At 39.7% G+C, this 21,174-nt stretch overlaps 2 protein-coding genes across 5 annotated transcripts in view; one reads left to right on the plus strand and one right to left on the minus strand.

The window, feature by feature from the left end:
- GLT8D2 (glycosyltransferase 8 domain containing 2) overlaps positions 1–8,072 on the minus strand; it is a 45,842-nt gene extending 37,770 nt beyond the window's left edge. For 2 of the 4 annotated variants that reach the window (XM_074271436.1, XM_074271433.1), the window contains exon 1: positions 7,430–8,072. The gene's annotated coding sequence lies outside the window, so the exon portion shown is untranslated. Of the gene's footprint in view, positions 1–7,138; positions 7,159–7,429 lie in introns of those variants that run through there. The other 2 variants (XM_074271437.1, XM_074271435.1) reach the window with 2 other exon arrangements.
- Positions 8,073–18,762: 10,690 nt separating this feature from the next.
- HCFC2 (host cell factor C2) overlaps positions 18,763–21,174 on the plus strand; it is a 30,186-nt gene continuing 27,774 nt past the window's right edge. The window contains exon 1 of the mRNA XM_074271438.1: positions 18,763–19,011. Within this exon, the coding sequence (XP_074127539.1) occupies positions 18,849–19,011 (163 nt within the window). The 5' untranslated portion in view covers positions 18,763–18,848. The remainder of the gene's footprint in view (positions 19,012–21,174) is intronic.

Consider the following 21,174-nt stretch of genomic DNA (forward strand, 5'->3'; position numbering starts at 1 on the left):
AAATTGTATTTTCATTTACTTGTTAAATATTTCCCAATTACATTTTAATTTGATTTGGGCCAAACTCAGAAATATTGTGGGATACATGCAGCCTGCAGGCTTGTTTGCCACCTCTGGTGGATTGGAGAAAAGCTAGACTTAGACTCAGTAAGAAAAGAATTGGAATCCTCCCTCAGACACTAAAGCTATGTGACTGTGGGTAAATCATTTTATCCTCGTTGAGCCTCAATTTCCACTTCTATAAAATGAAAAATTTGGGTTTGAAAACCTCAGTGGTCCCTTCTAGTTCTAAGTCTACAATTCTATGAGTAAAAGAGTTTTTAAAAGGTATTTCCATGTATGTGTCTGGGTCTGTGTAAAAGAAAAACTTAAATAACTTTGTAGAATCTTGGAACCTCACAGGTGAAAGGAATCTCAAAATTCAATGGGCCCAACTTTTACCAAAAGTCTGAACCTAGTCTACAGCAAACCTCACAAGGGATCACCCAACCTCCAAGAGAAGACCTTCAGTGACAAGGAAATAAGTACTTCCCACTTATACTCACCTATGGATAACTACAATTAGTAGCTTATTTTATTTGATGTCAAATGGAAAGCATAGTAAAAAGCTGTACAGCTTGCCTTCCTTTCCATGCTCCTACACTCCCTCCAGGGAAGAATCCTCATGGTTTGAGACCATATGAAATCTGGCAAATGGATATGACCCATTATAAATTTTTTGGTCATCTGTCTTTTATCCATGTGGTAGTAGATACCTTTTCAGGATTCACTTTTGCAGTGCCAATGTCAAAAGAGATGGCCTGAGTGGTCACTGAATTCCTTATCTAAGCATTTGCAATTATGGGTGTGCCACAAGAAATAAAAACAGATAATGGACTTGCACATTCTTCTAAACATTTTGCACATTTTTCTGTGAAGTATAAGATTTTACACACCACTGGCCTACCTTTTAATCCTCAAGGTCAGGAAATAGTAGAGAGAAGAAACAGAGACATTAAGACACTCCTCCAAAAACAAAAGAAAGGGGGAGCCACAGGTAACCATAGAGAACTTCTAAATTTAGTTCTCTATACCATTAATTTTCTAATTTTTGACAAAGATACACTGGCTCCAGCAGACAAGTTTTATAACCCACCAGAAGGGCAGTGTCCAGTGCGAGCAGCTCCACTGTCCTTAGATAATCGCCAGGTGATGTGGAGAGACCCAGAAAGTGGTGAATGGAAGGGACCAGATAGGTTAACTGCTTGGGGGAAAGGGTTTGCTTGTATTTCTTCAGATGGAGAAGGAATCAGATGGGTGCCAACAAGTCCTATTCACCTTGTCCATCAGAGAGATACAGAAAAAGAGAAAGACCTCAAAACAAAGGAAAAAATCTAAGAAACATCTGACACTGAAAGAGCATGGCTAATAAGAAGACTGTTAAAGAACTTTAAAACCAGCAGGAATCATTGGATTTCCTAACACAAGATGAGACTAATGGACAATGGATTTATGGACATGTATAAATTCTCAATTTATGATTATTTGATCATGTTATTTGTTACATACTTCTAGCATGTGTTATGTTACTATGTATTTATGTAATTTGTGTAATTATGTACAATACCTCCCATATTGATGGATTTATGTTTCAAGGTCATGACCACCCTATGTTCTAAATCAAAAGAAAGAGGGAGATGTTAGGATTACAAGGTAAGAACTCAGGTTGTCTGGGCAATTCTCTAGCTCAGAATTCACACCTTTAGTTCCGGCCTTTAGGGGGAGTTTACACCTTTGAACTTCTGAAGAGGAGTTAACATATTTAAAGGAGTTTATACCTTTAAAAGGAGTTTACACCTTTAAAAGGAGTTCTGAAAAGGAGTTTACACAACCTTTAAGAGGAGCAAGTTCATTGGTTGAAGTATTTCCCCAAACCCCGTTGAGTTCTCACTACAATCTCTGCAAGGATAAAAGAGGGCAGCATTGAGTCTGGAGAGTATTTGAGTCTGGGACAGAGTTGGGACAGTAGGCTGGAAGGAGAGAGTCTGGCTGGGAGATTGAGTTGAGATGGCAGTCCCCAAGGATAACATAGAGATGACTGGACCTTTACAATTTGGCACCCACAATGTGGGGCAAGGACTTTTGCTTATCCTGACAAGGACTTATTCTGAGCCCTTCAGAGGAGTTAGCCAGAACCTTCACAGAAATCTGCCTCTCCACAACTCCTACCCATTGTTTTTAATTCAATACCAAGCAACACAAGTTTAAGTTTTCTTCCATTTGACAGTCTTTCAAATATCCAGACAGTAACTATGACTTCTTGAAGTTTTCTCTGTTCTAAGCAAGCAGATTCCTTCAACCGATCTTTCAATAGCATATTTTTAAGTCCCTATCACCATCTTGATCATCTTCCTCTTGATGCATACCATCCTGTTAATATCCTTCTTCCTTTTTGGAGGGTGGTGGTGAGTAACTGGGATTAAGTGACTTGCCCAAAGTCATGCAACTAGTCTTTCTAGGGTACATCCTTCTTAAGAGAAAGGCATATATAGATGGAGCTAAAAGTACCACTGGTAAGCATTTAGGCTTCCAAGCTCAATTTTGTTTTGAAATATGAAATTATAACAAGGATCTTCATGGATCAATAAGCTGAAAGGTGGGTCTTTGTCAGAGGAGAATTCAGGGTTCACCCCCATTGCTTCCCCCCAAAAGTCAAAGGGGACAGTTTCAGGGTTCATCTCCATCACTAGGACCCAGGAAGTCTGCTATTCCTGGTTCACTCACAATGTCCTCTAATGTAGATGGATCCCCTAAATCAATTAAGCACTTCTTAATGGCAGAAAAGATTAATTACTAGCTCCATGTGGGTGCTAACCAGCTTATCTTGATGAAACCAATCATGTTGTCATCATCCCCATGACGCTATCTAACCTGTAACTAATTGCATTGTCTTCCCCACCTACCCAATTCAGTTCTTTGTTCTCATATTTGTATTTCCTAAAGCTAGTAAGCCCTAGTACTTTTCCTAAAACTTAGTAAGCCCTATCTCATGGTCTTTAGTCATTGAGAGAGCCCATTGACACAATTATTGGTTATTGTCAGCTAAACTGAGGTCTAGAGAAATTTAACTGATTGATCTAAAAATCTCGCAAAGGGGGATCATGGGACTATCTAGGGAAGCAAAGCAATTGTATTTCTAACCCTCCTTTCTATTGAATTAGAAATTGGAACCATGGTGATTTAGGAATGGAGGAGTGAAAACAAAACATAATTCCAGTGATCTAAGGTAGTGTGGTGCAGTGCTGAGTTTGAAATCATGGGCTCAACACCTTTTTGCTAAGGCGATTGGGACTAAGTGACTTGCCCAGGGTCACAATTGGGGTTAAGTGACTTGCCCAGGGTCACACAGCTAGGAAGTACCTGAGACCAGATTTGAACTCAGGTCCTCCTGATTTCAGGGTTGGTGCTCTATCCACTGCGCCACCCAACTGCTCCAAATTCTATATTATCTAGAGGAAATCATTAGATTTTATTGGGCCTCAGTTTCCTCAAGTGTAAAATGAAATGAATGGGCTAAGGTTTCTTCTGGTTATAGAGCTATCATCTGAGGATTCCACAATGATGCCAGGGACAGGGTAGAGCTGGAAAGATCTTTTGAGAAAATGACAAGGAGAATTGGAGATATGAAGAATCCTTAAATGAAAGAACCAGTGGGGCACCTCAGAACAGGGACCAGAGAGAGAAAATAAAAAGGAAGTGAAATTTTTAGGGCCTGAATTTAAGGCCCTAAGTGAAATTGTATGTGGGAGGGTAACCTCCTGGATGGTAATTTTGGAAGCAAAAACAAATAGAGTTGGGCAAACTGGGTTTAGAACTGGAAGACCAGGGTTAAAATTTGGCACTGTCACTAGATGTCACATTTGTGACGTTAAGTAAGACTACTTCTCTGAGCCTGTTTCCTCCACATAGAATGAAGAGTTGAACTAAATGACTTCAAAAGTCTTTTCCAGCTGTAAATCTATGATCCTGCAAAATAAATAAATAAATAAATAAAGTCGAATGCTGGAGGTAATAAGTATGCTTCTGGCTGGCAGATGAAAGTATGGTGGATTATAATATGAAATATGCATAAATTAATTAATTAAATTATTTATTAAATAATTAAATTTATTAAAATTAATAAAGGGGTGAAAGAAGAGAGAGGGATTAATTGAAAAAGCGAGCAGAAAGAAATCTTCCTTTCTGGGTCTTCTAAGGCATAAAACATGAATGAGAAACATTTGGGAGCTCACAGTGTCTGGGTATACAGAAGGTAAAATTTCAACAATATTGTACTTGATGCAGGATCTCTGGCCATCATATTTCTACCATCACAGGCTAGTCTACTAAAGATTTTTTGTAAGTTTTAAAGCAACACAGAAATTGAAGTTATTATTTCATTATGTGAAGCAAAGGAAATATTAGACAGAGGTCCTTCTCGATGTGGAACAATGCCATCTGGATAAAAAAATAATCTGAATCTTGGATCCACACAATGCCAAATATCTAGACAAAGAATTGCTTCTTGGGTCCCTCTTCATCCAGATGTTTTGTGACACATAAACAGAACCAATATGCTTTCTTTCAGTGGTGAGAACTCTGCAATTTGTATCTTATTTAGACAAGACATCATCTAGCATTTATGAAGCACCCACTAAGTGCCAAGAAGTGCACTAAGAGCTGAGGATGCAATAAAGGTGAAAAGAGTCTGCTCTCCAACCCAGCTAGTCTGACCCAAGCTGGAACACAAATTTCCTCTTCCAGGCAAAATATCATTCAGTCCTTACCCAAAGAGTTCATGTATTAATGAACCCATCCTCTGCAGAGGGAGCCCCATTCCACTCTTGGACAGCTCTAATTGTTAGGGAGTTTTTCCTTATAGGCTTAAACTTGCCTCTCAGCAGCTTCCGCCTATTCTCTTGGTTGTGCCTTCAGGGACCAAATAAACAAGTCTAATCATGCTTCCATGTGCCAACTCTCAAATTCATTTAAGCTATTTCTCCCTTCACAGACAATATTTTCTCTTCTCCAATTTTCTTTACCTTAATTTACCTTACATTTATCATATTGATAAACTGAAGATGATAGAGGAAAATTACAACATATTAAAAAGTTTCAAAAAATTACCCTGTGATCACTTCTGGTGAAATGGGATATAAAAATGTATATTAACAGGCCAGAGTTTTTATTGTTATTATTATTAACGAAGTCATATAAGGGCTGTGGTTTGGTTTTTTTGTTTGTTTGTTTGTTTTTTTTTTTTGGGGGGAGAGTAGACTCAATTATTAAATTTTTTTTTCTCCCTGAGGCTGGGGTTAAGTGACTTGCCCAGGATCACACAGCAAGGAAGTGTTAAGTGTCTGAGACCAGATTTGAACTTGGGTCCTCCTGAATTCAAGGCTGGTGCTCTATCCACTGCTCCACCTAGCTGTCCCCTCAATTACTAATTAAAACTAAGTATGCATCTCTGACTTTATCCTTTATGTGTGTGTATAAATGAATATATATGTGTGTGTATATGTATACACATGTATATCTCTATATAAATGATTTGTGTAGGAACATATAAATTATGTTATACTATCTATTATATAATTATGTATTATGTAAAATATAAATCAAATTATAATTTCTATACAAGGAATTCTGGGAACTCTCTATATAAACACTCCTTTCACTGTTGCAGATAGCCAGCTCTTTTGTACCTACAGCTTTAAAGAGCCGCCTGAAGTCTTGAGAGATTAAGGCTTGCTTATCAAACCTAGTTAGTATTTGCTTGAGGAAGAACTATATATGTGTATGTATATATATATATATATATATATATATATATATATATATATATATATATATATATATGCACACACATGTATATCTCTATATAAATGATTTGTGTAGGAACATATAAATTATGTTATACTATCTATTATATAATTATGTATTATGTAAAATATAAATCAAATTATAATTTCTATACAAGGAATTCTGGGAATTCCTTATATAAACACTCCCTTCACTGCTGCAGATAGCCAGCTCTTCCATAATCTGCAGCTTTAAAGAGCTGCCTGAAGTCTTGAAAGAGTAAAGCTTGCTTATCAAACCCAGTTAGTATTTGCCTGAGGAAGATCTCTACATATGTATGCATATATGTGCACACACATATATATCTATATAAATGATATGTATATGGGCATATTATAAAATATGTTATACATAATGACAATAATGTTATATCATAATAACATCATATTATCTATTATATAATAGCTATATATTATATAAAATATATTATAAATCAAATTACAAATTCTATACAGGGAATTCTGGGAATTCCTTATATAAACACTCCCTTCACTATTGCAGATAGCCAGCTCTTCCATAATCTGCAGCTTTAAAGAGCTGCCTAAAGTCTTGAGAGAGCAAGGCTTGCTTATCAAACCCAGTTAGTATTTGCCTGAGGAAGACTTCTACATATGTATGCATATATGTGCAAACATATGTATATTGCTATATAAATGATAGGTGTATGGATATATTATAAAATATGTTATACATAATGACAATATTATATCATGATAATATAATATTATCTATTATATAATTGTTATATATAATATAAAATATATTATAAATCAAATTATAATTTCTATGTAGGAAATTCTGGGAACTCGCTATATAAACACTCCCTTTACTGTTGCGGAGAGCCAGCTCTTCCATAATCTACAACTTTAAAGAGCTGCCTGAAGTCTAGAGAGAGTAAACCTTGCTTATTAAAACCCAGTTAGTATTTGCCTGAGGAAGATCTATCTATAGATATGTACACATACATATATATCTCTATAAATGATATGTATGAACATATAAATTGTATTATAGATAACGATAACACTATTATTTTACATCATCATAATATAATATCTATTATATAATTGTTATGTATAATATAAAATAAATTATAAATCAAATTATAATTTCTATACAGGGAATTCTGGGAACTCGCTATATAAACACTCCCTTTACTGTTGCGGAGAGCCAGCTCTTCCATAATCTACAGCTTTAAAGAGCTGCCTGAAGTTCAGAGAGAGTAAGCTTTGCTTATCAAAACCCAGTTAGTATTTACCTGAGGAAGATCTGATTCCAGATCTAGATTCCAAGGCAGGCCTTTCATCCCCTACAATCTTGTATGCACTCTCCACTAATGCCTCTTTCTGGATTTGTTGTTTTTGCAGAAATGTTTTCTTTGGGGTGTGAGAAAGAGGAATTTAAATTTTGAAGAAAGCTTGATGCTGGGGATCTGACCGTGAGAGATTAACGTCCTGAATCCACTAGCAAAAGGAGAAAGAGGAAAGAAGGCTGCAGGATAGAGTCAAATGAAGAGTGTCCAGAATTTCTGATTAAGAATTATTTTTACCTTAATATGTCGAGGGCAGGACTTAGGGCTCCTCTGTCCTGATCAGCAGCAGAGAGAACACTCAATTTCTGACCACCGCCCTTTTTGCTGTGGCTGCTTCATCCAAAGATCCCATTGGCAATCCCAGGGATCTGGGGGCCCCAAAGGATCAATGTTGCATTTCCCAAAGGGAATTCCTTTTTTCTCTGCCTTGTTTCTAGTTTACTCTGGAGCAACTCTGGCTTCCTCCATGTCACTGCTGTGAGACAGCTCAGAATTCAGACGTGGGACTGGAGGAGCGAGGCAGTGTTCTAAACTACTTCCAGATGTGCTGTGCAGCATGCGGTCCAGCTTCTAACTCAGCTGCCAGGACCTCCTCCCAGATCCCCATCCAACCCCGGGAATGCACATAGCATGTCAACAAGGAGACTGCTCAGAAGGGCTAACCAGGAGAAAAGGCCGATGTCAGCCAGCAGCATGGCTGAGAATGTCCTGGAATTCCATATTGGGACTAAGAGAAGTTGAACAAAAAGAGAATGAGAAATGGCAAAGAATCGTGGAAAGCAAACTCTTAAATCTCTTAGCTTCCCTGAAGTCCCTTGTTGCTAACGTTCTGACATTTTTAATCTCTCTTCCCCTTCTTCACCTAGCTTCCCTCTCTTCCTCTTTTTTCTCCCTCTTTCTCCCTCTCCTTTTCCCCCTCTGTCTCTCTGTCTCCATCTGTTTCTTTCTCTGCCTTTTCTTTTTTTTCTCTCTCCCCCCTTTTTCTCTCCTTTCTCTATCTGCCTATTTTCTTTCTCTTTCCCCCTCTTTCTTCCTCTCCCTTTCCCCCTCTGTCTCTCTGTCTCCATCTGTTTCTTTCTCTGCCTTTTCTTTTTTTCCTCTCTCCGCATTTCTCTCTCCTTTCCCTCCTCTCTCTGTCTCCATCTGTTTCTTTCTCTGTCTGCCTTTTCTTTTTGTTCTCTTTTTCTTCCCCTCTTTCTCTCTTTTCCTTTCCCTGTCTTTCTGTCCCCATCTGTATCTTTCTATCTGCCTTTTCGTTCTTTCTCTCTCTCCCCCTCTTCCTCTCTCTTTCTTTCCCCTCCTTTACTCTCTCCCCCTTTACATTCTCTCCCCCCTTTACTCCTTCCTTTGTCCCCTTCTCTTCCTTCTTTACTTTCTCATCTTTTTCCTTCCCTTTTTCCTTTTTCTCTCCCTCACATACATGCAACATGACAAAGTTATTCCACTGAGACAGTAGTTGTGAAAAGAGTTTTCCAGCTGGCATATTTTAGGGATGACCCACATAGATAGCAGGCAGCCAGGAAACCAACCTTGGCATTAGTCTGAGAGCAGTTCTGTTCTAGGAAGCAGCTAATTCTCAGTTCCTTAGAAGGTGGACAAACAGCACATACCCGAGTCTGAGGCCCTTAACTGGAGACTGGCCAGAGTTTATCTGGCATAATAAAATGGAAAAAAAAAACAGTAAAAAATACTACAGATGGAAAAGGACTTTGGGGTCAGGTATCTAAGACAGAGACAGAGACAGATGGGGGTGGTAGGTGGAAAAGGAACTGAGCTACAAAGTAATAGAAGGAGTGCCAAAGATTTCTGTTCATTTCTACTACTTATCAAGGATATCTCCCAAGGGCCTGCCATGGGATGGGAGACACTTGGCTAACTCTAAATAAACTAGAATATTAAAGATTGGAGGGACTTTATAGATTATATAATCCAAGATTTTTAAACCTTTTTTCATATCCTGGAACCCTTTGTCCAACTGATGAAAATTCCAGACCTTTTCTCAGAATAGTATTTTTTAAATTAAAGCTTTTTATTTCCAAAACATATGCAATGTTAATTTCTCAACATTAACTCTTACAAAACTTGTGTTCTAATCCCCCCTTCCTTTACTCCCTCCCTCAGATGGCAAGCAATCTAATATATGTTATACATGTTAAAATATATGTTAAATCCAATATGTGTAAACATATTTATACAATTATCTTGCCACACAAGAAAAAAATCAAACCAAAAAAGAAAAAAAATGAGAAAGAAACCAAAACAGAATAGTATTTTTAAACACAGAAAATAAGTAGGATTACAGAAGAGGGGAGGAAAGGAAAAAAATTTGGAATACAAGATTTTACAAAGGTGAATGTTAAAAACTATCTTTGCATGTATTTGGAAAAATAAACTATTTTTTTAAAAAAGGGATTACAGAAGAAACCTAATGTTAGTAGAAATAAATATTTTTTCCTACATAGCTTTATGGATTCCTTGAAATCTATCCATTGATTCTTTAGAAGTCTATTAGCCCCAGGTTGAGTCCTTGGTCTACAAAGAAAAGGGGAAAGAATCTATATGTGCAAGAATATTTAAAGCAACTCTTTGTGGTGGCAAAGAATTGGGAAATTGAGGGAAATCCCCATCAATTATGGAATGGCTAAATAGGTCATGATATTTTACTGTGATGGAATTTTGTCATAAACAATGAAGAACAGCTTCTCAGCAATGTGGTCATTCAAGGCAAATAATAGTCTTGAGATGAAAAATGTTTCTAAATGTTGGGTACCTCTGATCCATGTCCTCCCCATAAGAGCCACTGAAAAGTATCTACTCAATGAACAGGCAACCTTCACCAAGATTTTGTCATATGCTATGAGTATCAGAATCATACTCACGTTATCCATCCATTAGCTTTCATTTTCCCTATGTGATTGTCATATCCATTGTTCTCCCTCTTTTTCAATCCTATTTATTTTCTATATTTAAAAATACTATTCTGAGAAGCAATCCAGAATTTTCACCAATTGGATAAAGAGGTCCAGGATGTGAAAAGCATCTCTTTTATACCTTTCACATTACTTTTTGTAGATAAGTTAGCAGTGGAGATGTTATAGTCACTTACACTCATTTATCTTTCCATTGCCTTTTGAAGAGGTATGCTGTACCATGATTTCCAAATATTCAGCATCATGAGGAAAATGTTGATGTGTTCTCTGTTTTGAAAAAAGGGTGGAAAGAGGAGGATTTGGAGGACTTTTATTGATTTTCCTACCTGTTAATAATGCTCTTTACCTTGTCGTATGATCATGAATATACTTGTCTGCTTATATGTTGCATCCACCTAGTAGAAATTCCTTGAGGAAGGTTGCCTGTTCATTGGGTAGATATTTTTTGGTGATCTACGGGGAGGACACAGATCAGAGGTACCCAACATTTAAAAGCATTTTCCATCTCAAGACTATTAAATTGTCTTGAACTGTTGTTTTCTCTTTATGTGTCTAGTGTCTAGCAATGTACATACAATAAATGCTTCTTGGGTTGGAATGGATTGGATTTTTCAAAACTCTAAATGAATAAAAATCAATTTTCTGTCCCTCTTCCTCCCTCTCTCCCACCCAATTGCAAAAAAAGAAAAATAAAAGCAAAATCTTTAAACAAATATGCAGAGTAAAGCAAAATCAATTCCTGCATAGACCATATGATACACACAAACACATACATATACACACATATATGCAATACATATATATACATGTATATAGATATACTCACATATAAATGCATATATACATATACACAACATACACACAACCTTATTCTCCATTCTTTCTTCCATTTACCTTTCTTTCAAGAAATGAGGAATATGCTCTATAATGGTTTTCTTAGACTCATGATCACTAGTCAGAGTTCTCAAATATTTTAAAGGTGGGAATTGTTGGGTTTTTTTTTTTTTTAATATACTGTTGTTGTCATTATACAAATTGCTTTCCCTGTTCTACTTACTTTGATCTGCATCAGTTCATGCAAATCTTCCCAGATATCACTGAAATTGTCCTTTTCATCATTGCTTATGGTACAGAGGTAGAGTAGATTGGATTCAGAAACAAGCAAACTCAAAACCAAAGAGTCTTATTCTAAGGCCCCTTTCAGTTTTATCTCTGTAATCTTATAAACTTCTGAGATCTTCTCTAAAGCCAAGATTTAATGAAGAGTTTCAATGTCAAATTCTTCATACATTTGGTTTTTTCAAATGTATTAGTTGTTGATTTTCTTTTTTGTGGTGTCTAAAAATAAATTATTTAAAGGAATTAGAAGAGATCAAAAGAATTTTAGATTATTTGAACATATATATTCTGACTTTTATTGCAAAGTTGATTTTACTAGTATATCTACACCAATGAAATCATGGGTGCTTGAGGGATAAAGTTAATTAAATTTTAAAAGTTTTTTTTAAAGTTATACAGCCTTTAATTTAGAAAATATTTCTGAAAGTAACTATGTGTAAGACACTGAAAATACAAGGAGAAACTGAAAAATAAAATCTGTTTTTAAAAAAATTATTAAAGCTTTTTATTTTCAAAACATATGCATGAATAATTTTTCAATATTGACCTTGAAAAACCTTGTGTTCCAAACTTTTCCCCTCTTTCCCTCACCCTCTCCCCTAGATGGCAAGTAATCCAATATATGTTAAACATAAGCAATTCTTCTATGCATATTTCCACAATTATGCCACACAAGAAAAATCAGATCAAAAAGGGAAAAAAAGGAGAAAGCCAACAAAATGCAAGCAAACAACAACAACAAAAAAAGTGAAAATACTATGTTGTGATCCATATTCAGTTCCCACAAAACTCTTTCTGGGTATAAATGGTTCTCTTCATCACAAGACCATTGGAACTGGCCTCAATCATCTCCTTGTTGGAAAGAGTTACATCCATCAGAATTGATCACCATATAGTCTTACTGTTGCCGTGTTCAATGATCTTCTGGTTCTGCTCATTTCACTTAGTATCAGTTCCTGTAAGTCTCTCCAGGCCTCTGAATTCATCCTGATCATTTCTAATAGAACAATAATATTCCATAACATTCATATACCATAACTTATTCAGCCATTCTCCAATTGATGGGCAGCCACTCAGTTTCTAGTTTCTTGCCACTACAAAAAGGGCTGTCACAAGCATTTTGCACATGTGGATCCCTTTCCCTCCTTTATGATTGCTTTAGGATATAAGCCCAGTAGAAACACTGCTGCATCAAAAGATATGTGCGGTTTGACAGCCCTTTAAGGCAGAGTAGAACCTGCTTTTAAGGAGCTTAGATTTTATTGAAGAGATATAACTTGTATAGAGACCAACAAATACAAAATAAAACCCAAGTAATAAAACAATAGCTGACATTTATAAAGCTCTTTAAAGTTTTGAAATGTTCTCATAAATATGGCATTTTATTCTCACAACACCTTTGGAAGGAAAATACTATGATCCTCATTTAAAAGATGACAAATATTAAAAAAAAATAGAGCTTGTAATTTGCCCTTAAGTGACTAAAAGAGGATTTGAACTATGATCTACAATTCTAAATTCAGCATGCTACCTAACTGTGGTACCTAATTGTTACTTACATTATCTGTTCAAATGTAGAAAGTTTAAACAGGTGGGAGTTGAAGAAAGGTCTTGTGGGAGATAGTTGAGCTGTACTTTAAAGGAATCTAGGGCTTCTAAAGGCAGAAATGGGCAGAATTCTATGGTTTGCCCTTAGTACTGTCTACTACATGTTTATTACAAATTGAAAAATCAATCATTCACATTTTACAAGTGTCCTTTGTACCTTATATTTGCTGAATTGCATAGATAACAGCTATTTATGGGTGATGTGACAAAGTTATAATAACTGATAAAGTAGAAGAAAAAGAAGTCTTTTGCAAAGAGACAAGAATTGGCACATTGAATCACACTCATGATTTAAGACTCATTGTTATATCTCCCAGAATGCCACTAAGAGATTATTTATTTCATGAATAACATGGTTGTTTCCCTGATATCTCTCAGACAATAAACATCTATTTAGCACTTACTACCTGCCAGGTACTGTGCTAAACAATAGGGAGACAAATAGGAATTCAAAGCCTAATGACGTGAACATCAAAAGAATAGAACTTTTGCCCTCAGATATGTTAATTTCCCTTAATATGGGGGTGGTGGTAGTGAGAAATTATAATTTTACATTTGTTTTAAATTCCTTTATATTTCCAATTATTATTTTTATTTTTCTTCTGTTACAGAATTTCCCCTAGGATTCCATTTTAAAATATGTAAGTTTGCTTTGATATCCCTGATAGATTTATTATCTTTATATTAAATATTTTCAAAAGGAAGTATTTTTGAACATGAGAACATTTCTATATTTTACTTTTCAGTGAACTCCTAAATAGAATTTCTTTATTATACCATGAATCATTTAACAAGCATGAATGGTAATGGTGTGCTAGAGATCATGCTGAGTGCTTAGAAGACATATATATATATTTTTTTTTTAAAGCCCTCAAGGAGCTTACAGTTTAATAAGAACAGAAAACACTAAAAAAGGAAGCTAAAAATGGGGCACGGTTGTAAAGTCCTGAGAATTGTAAGTAGAGTTGCCAGAGGAATGAAAGATGACTTCCTCAAAATGGAGATTTTAAGAGGAACCAACCAGTGGAAGAAAGGAGGTGGAAGGATCGTCACCCATGTGAAAGCAGTTGACATGTGGTATCGAAGTCCAGAGAATTATAAGTGAAGCCAAAAATAGGAAATAGTTTACATTTATATGACATTATGCCCATCTATTAGGGAATGGCCAAATAAATTACAGTATATGAATGTAATGGAATACTATTGTTCTATAAGAAATGATAAGCAGGCTGATTTCAGAAAAGCCTGGAAAGACTTATATGAACTGAAGCTGAGTGAAGTGAACAGAACCAGGAGAACATTGTACACAGCAACAGCAAGATTGTGTGATGATCAATTATGATCAATTTGTAGTATAGTAGTGAGGTGGCCCAAGACAATTCCAATACTTTGGAAGGAAAATGAAATGAGAATATCCACCTTTTTGTTGTATTTCTTGTGATTTTTCCCTTTTTTGATTCTTTTTTACCAACATGACACATATGAAACTCTTATGTTTTTAAACATTTATGTGGCATTTAAATAATTTATCTTAATTCCATATAATATTTTAGTATGTAGCTAAATGTAATATTTTAACTATGGCATTTCCTTTGAAAATAATGAGCTTGTAGGGTATTATTTTTTTAATTTTATAGTTGGTGAAACTCAGGCCTGAAGAGACTAGATAATAATTTATAAGTAGAATGATAAGATTTTACTATTGCTGTTACTTTGGATTAGGTACATAGCTTCCTTGGCCCTCATTTTCCTCAACTCTATAATGGTGGTGCTATTAGTGGTTGATGGGGGGGGGGGGGATTGGTAGTGGTGGTGGATAGCTAGGTGACAGTGGATAAAATGCTAGGCCTAGAGTCAAGGAGACTCATCTTTGTGAGTTTAAATCTGACCTCAGATAACTTATTAGTTTCTGACCCTGGGCAAGTCACTTTAGCCTGTTTGCCTCAGTTTCGTTATTTGTAAAATGAGACAAAGAAATGGCAAACCACTCCAGTGTCTCTGCCAAGAAAACAAATGGGGTTGCAAAGAGTTGGACATGACTAAAAATGACTGAATAACAAATAAATAAAGGGTTGAACTTCTTCACCTTTGAGGTCCCTTCCTGCCCTGAAGCTAAGGCCCCAAGATCTTGGATTCAAGCCTCTGTGTCTTATGTTTACTCTATTAAACTACCTTGCTTCTCTTATCTAAAGTAAAATCAACAAAACTAGTAAAATATATATTTGCAATCTCATTTATTAGGGAACATTTGGTTTTCAGAGTTTTGTTTTATCAGAACTATGCTCATGGTTTATAGGGTGTCCAAGATGTTCTGTTGTTATTGTTGTTGTTTAATGGGGGAGTTTGGAGAGAACATACAATTTTGCTTGTTGAAGAAAATATTAATTAAAAAGTGCTTCTCTGAAATAATGATGTGGTTTTTTTTATCTGGGCTCCTCACACAGAATCTTAATACTGTCTGACTTTGGCCCTCAATGCAAACAATGCTGACAGCTTTTCCGAGGCTGCTGTTAGGACATGAATGGGAAACCCCAAATCCTAGGACAGTCCTAATCTTTTAGGATCCTTCTTTAGCCAAAAGAGGAGGGAAGAGATGGATCAAGGGCTGAGGTTTCTCATCAATTACTTATCAGAGGTTTAGCTTGAATTTTCCATTCTTGCTGGAAACTTTTTGTACTGGCTTCTTGGTTTTGTGTAGGCCTTCAGCCAATCTGAATAATTTTCTCGCAGTATCTAGTTCAGAAATATTTCATTGATTCAAGAACAATAGTGAACAATAGAAATGTGTTCTTTCAGAAAAAAAAAAAAAAACAACCACTCATTATAAACAGAAATAATCAAAGTAGCACCTTAAAAAAGAATAAAGGCAAAATTGGTGCCTTCTGATTGGAATTTGACTGAAAAAATTAAGGCATATGAATGAAATGGAAAAGCATCAAGCACCGTATAAAATGCTGAAAAAGAAATCAGAAAAATAAAACAAAAAACTGGAAAGGGACCGATGCACAGCAAAATAAGGAGAGACAAGAGAGTAGACAGTGTCTGCAACAATGTAAATGAAAAGATCACTAGGAATAAGACAAATTGTATCTGGAAAAGCAGCTGAGGGGAGATCAGTAGGACAGAATACTTTGTTATTATCACATATAGTGAGGTGTCAAATGTTGTTACTTAATTTTTTCATTGTTACATTATTGGGGGTGAGGGGTAGAAAATGATTGCAAACAGATTGCAGGCTAAACATGTACAATTCTTCTAAACATATTTTTACATTTATCATGCTGCACAAGAAAAATCAAATTAAAAGGATAAAAAATGATAAAGAAAAAAAAACACAAGTCAACAGCAACAAAGGTGAAAATACTATTTTGTGATCCACTTTCAGTCCCTATAGAGCTTCTCTGGATGCAGATGACTCTCTTTATCATAATTGAAACTGGCCTGAATTACCTCACTGTTGAAAACAGTTGTTGAAAACAGCTGGGTTTTTTTTTTTTTTAATTCTTTAGTTAAATATAGTTACTCACATTTGTAATCCTTGCCTCTAGGGGAAACCAAGGCTGGAAGATCCTTTGAGCTCAGAAGTTCTGTGCTGCAGTGGGTTAAAGCCAATGAAGTTATTTTATGGAGGGTTTAAAAATTTAAAACTTCAGTGTGGTAGGATACAAAGACCACAGAATAGGAATGCATGGAACCCAAGTTCACATTCTGTCCCTCCCACTTACTACCTGTGTAAACTGGACTTTTCTCATTTGTAAAAATAAGTACGTTGAGCTAAAAGATCCTTACACTTCTGATTCTACGATTTTTATCCTATGAGGAAGAGCCTAGTTTCTTTCTTGAATATGTCATTTGCTAATTATTAGACCAAGCTGGTTTCAATGAGCATTTGGATTGGAAATTTTCATTTCCCTGTTCCAAAAGAACAGGTGCATTCACTCTTTTTTTTTTTTTTTTGAGGCTGGGGTTAAGCGACTTGCCCAGGGTCACACAGCTAGGAGGTGTTAAGTGTCTGAGATCTGATTTGAACTCAGGTCCTCCGGAATTCAGAGCTGGTGCGCTATCTACTGCACCACCTGGCTGACCCCTGGCCCATTCACTCTTAAGGGATGCAGCTAGTTACCAGGAAGGTCCTTCAGTCTTTCCAGGAAAGTTGAGTCTAGTCTATGTAATCAATGGAAATACTAAGCCAAGGGTTCTTCCCTTGATCTTTATACCTATAGCACAAAAAGGGCTTCAGTGGGACAATCAGGGAACTGAGTCAAATTTATTAAAAAAAAAAAAAAAAAAAAAAAGCATGCTCTGATACATGATCAAAAGACATGAATCTGTGCCCAGAGTCATATAAATTCATGCATGTTCTTTGATATAACACCACTACCAGGTATGAATACCAAGAGAGATTGTACCTATATGAACAAAAAAATATTTATTAACACAGCTCTTCTCAGGACAAAAAAAAAAAAAAAAAAAAAAAAAAAGATGGCATTCTCTCTTGGAGGTTGAGAGAGGAAAGTTGTGTGGAGATTACTAGATCTAATCCCCTGACTGCGAGCTCAAGAGACCAAGAATAAAGATTTTTGGTGATCCTGACTCTGGCTGAAGACAGAGTTCCAGCATTTGGCTAGAATTGATAGGGATGCCTATCAATTGCAGAATGGCTCAATAAACTATGGTATGTATTTGTGAAGGAATAGTATTGTTCTATGGGAAATAATGGGCAGGATGCTCTCAGAAGAAAAAAACAAACAAACAAAAAACTACCACCACCACCACCAACCCAGAAAGTCCTATATGAACTCAAGCAAAGTGCAATGTACTGTATACAAATAGCAAGGTTCTGGGATGACCAATTGTAAATCACTTTGCTATTCTTAGTAATATAACCATCCACGACTACTCCTTATGATGAAAAATCCTACCCATACCCAGAGAAGGAACTGATTATGTCTGAATACAGATTGAACCATTCTCTCAATTTTTGAGGGTTCTTATTTTCATTAGGGTGAAAAATTTATGTTTTCTTTCATGACTTGACTTTTATGGAAATATTTTGCTTAATTTCACATGTGGTTTCTTAATTGTGTGTGGGAATAAAGGAGTGAAGCTAGAGATCAAAAAATTTAAAAACAAATGTAAATTTTTTTGTTTATTTTGAATGTAATTGTGGGGAAATATTAAGTAAATAAAAGTTCCTCTTGGTCACATGATTGCCCTCAGGATGGGCCCAGGGTTCTGTGCTGCATCTTTCACAGGCGCACCCTCTCCCCCTCTTTCATGTCCCTCTGTGTCTAAGGGCCTGAGGGTCCTCCTTTGTTCCCATCACTCTTTCCTGGCCTGTTCCTGACCAAGTGCCCACATTTGTTTCTCTTGTGTGTTTCTCCTTTCCCCATTTTCTGCCTCCTCTCCTCTTTCCTCCTCCTCCTCTCCATTATCTTTCCCACTCTCTTCCTCCTCTTCCCCCTCATCTTTCCCATTCTCTGCCTTCCACCCTAGGGTGGGACTCCTCGCTTCTTCCCCATCACCTTTCTTACTTTCTGCCCCCCCCACTAGCGTGGGCTTTTCCCTCCTCCTTCTTCCCTGCCCCCTAAGGCAAGGTCCTTCCTCCCTCCTCCCTATCACCTTACCTACTTTCTGCACCCTCAAGGGTGCTTCTCCTTCCTCCTCCCCCCATCACTCTAGGGTGGGGCTCTTCCCTTCTCCCCCATCGTTTTCCCCACCCTCTGCCCCTCAGGGCGGGGCTCTTCCCCCTTTTTTTCTTCTTCCCTTTTTCTTCCCCCCTTTTTCTTCCCCCCTTTTTATTCCCCCCCTCCTCTCTTCTGTTCCCTCCCTCACACGGCCCCGCCCCTCTACAGCCCTCAGGGGGCGGGGCCTCGACCCTTCTCTTAAGGCACCCCCCCCCCTCCGGTCCGCAGCTCCACCCCCAGGTAAAGAGGTGGAGCGGCGGCGACCGGGGCGCTGTGCATTGTGGGGCCGCCGAGGGGGCGGGGGTGAGCAAGATGGCGGCTCCCTCCCTCCTGAACTGGAGGCGGGTTTCCTCCTTCACGGGGCAGGTTCCCCGCGCCCGGCACGGGCACCGGGCCGTGGCCATTCGGGAGCTCATGATCATCTTCGGTGGAGGCAACGAGGGCATCGCGGACGAGCTGCACGTCTACAACACGGGTAGGCGGCGGTTGGTCCCGCGCGGGCGGGCGGGGGCGCGGGCGGCGGCCCCGGGGGCTGGGGCGCTGACCCCTCCACTGACCCGGCCTTGACCTTGACCCGGGCTTGGACCAGCTGTCACGATGCAGGGCCCGCTCCCCTCCGGCCGCGCCGCGGTCCCTCTTCCCTGAGCTAGCGAGGCCGGGCCGGGCCCCCTGCGCCCCGAGACCTGGGCCGGCTCCCCCTGCGAGCCACGGCTTCTCGATCTGCAAGCGAGGGCCCGGGCTCGCCGAGCTCCGAGAGCCCCCGGGGCTGGGAGCATCCCGAGCCTCAGTTTCCCCATTTGCAAGCGCGCTCTGAGAGCCCACTGTCCTGTGAGGCTCTGTGAGCCCCAGTTTCCCCCTCTGCAAAAGAGGAGTCGCTCTCCGTGAGATGGGGAGACGCTTCCTATTGTGGAGGATAGAGTCCTGGGCTGGGAGCCCGGGAAAACCCGGGCTACAATCGGGGCTGCGACTGGCGACCTAATTGAAAGACCCTTTTCTCTTCAACCCTCGAGACTGAACTCTTAATTATCTCTTAGAACCCCTTCGGCCCTCCCGGGCTCCCCACCCCCACTCACGGGCCACCTGGGGGCCCAGGGAGCGGGACCTGGTGTGTCCAAATTCGCCCATCCTTGCATTTGAACTCGGTCCGGGACTGCACGGCCGGCGTTCTTTGCGTGCATCTAGCGGACTCTCGATTATTCCTGACACTTGGGGGAGGGGGAGGGGGAAGGAGGCAGGCGGGGGGACTGGGGGCCTGCCGCGGGGACCCCGGCGAGCTCTCCTGCTAATCCCGAGGGTCGCCGGGCCGAAGGCCCCGCCTCTGGGAGCCTGGCCCTCCCCGGAGAGGAAGTGAGTGAGGCTTCGAAATTTTTCATCTTTTTGCTCTTGCGAGCGTTGGATGCACTGGGAGGGCAGCTCTTTCTTTCTCCCTGGCGGTTTGTGCAGGAGACTGTATCATCTGCCACCTGTTTCATCCCCGTGGCTTCCTTCGGGCTTGGCTGCGACCAGAAAGCCCGGCCCGGCTCGCTGAAATGAGCGTTATGGGAGAGGCCGTGGGGAGCTGGGGATTGAATGGCGGTCGGCGAGGCCGTCTGAGGTTTTTGACACCAACTCGGCGACTGCCCGATCCATTAGCTTCTGGCTATTTAAATGTGCTCTAAGTATCCACACCTAACCAGAGCGCTGCCTGTAAACGGCTACAAAGAGTTTGGATGGGAAATCTGCATTTTACAGACCTGTGCTTGTGCATTGTTGGGGTGGGAAACGCGGCTTTGTGGATTGAGGACTGGCCGGAGAGCCCGGAAAACCCCCGAAGGATGTCGGGATCTGTTCCGCCTCTGCCTTCTACTATTTATGTCGTCTCTAGGGTCTCGGTTTTCTCGTTTGTGAAAGGAGGTATGGAAATAGGTGATTTCTGATATCCCTCCTGAGCCGCGGCCCTGTGGCACATACCAGCGCCGCGAACGTGGGCAAATCACTTACACTCTCAGGACCCTGGGGGCCGCCTAAGAATATTATACTCCAGTTGCCAAGAGTTTTGAGTAGATGGAAGTGTTTTCCCTCCTTCCCCCTCCCTTCCTTCTTTCCCTCCTTCCCTCCTTCCTTCTTTCCCTCCTTCCCCCCTTCCTCTCTTCCTTCTTTCCCTCCTTCCCCCCTTCCCCCCTTCCTCCCTTCCTCCCTTCCTTCTTTCCCTCCTTCCCCCCTTCCTCCCTTCCTTCTTTCCCTCCTTCCCCCCTTCCTCCCTTCCTTCTTTCCCTCCTTTCCCCCTTCCTCCCTTCCTTCTTTCCCTCCTTCCCCCCTCCCTCCCGTCTTTCCCTCCTTCCCCCCTCCCTCCCTTCTTTCTTTCCCTCCTTCCCCCTCCCTCCCGTCTTTCCCTCCTTCCCCCTCCCTCCCGTCTTTCCCTCCTTCCCCCTCCCTCCCGTCTTTCCCTCCTTCCCCCTTCCCCTCCCTCCCGTCTTTCCCTCCCCCCCCTCCCTCCCGTCTTTCCCTCCCCCCCCTCCCTCCCGTCTTTCCCTCCCCCCCCTCCCTCCCGTCTTTCCCTCCCCCCCCTCCCTCCCGTCTTTCCCTCCCCCCCCTCCCTCCCGTCTTTCCCTCCCCCCCTCCCTCCCTTCTCTCCTTCCTTCCCCTCTCCCTCCCTTCT

Source organism: Sminthopsis crassicaudata, chromosome 5 (assembly GCF_048593235.1).
Source record: "Sminthopsis crassicaudata isolate SCR6 chromosome 5, ASM4859323v1, whole genome shotgun sequence".
In the NCBI taxonomy this organism is placed as follows: Eukaryota; Metazoa; Chordata; class Mammalia; order Dasyuromorphia; family Dasyuridae; genus Sminthopsis; species Sminthopsis crassicaudata.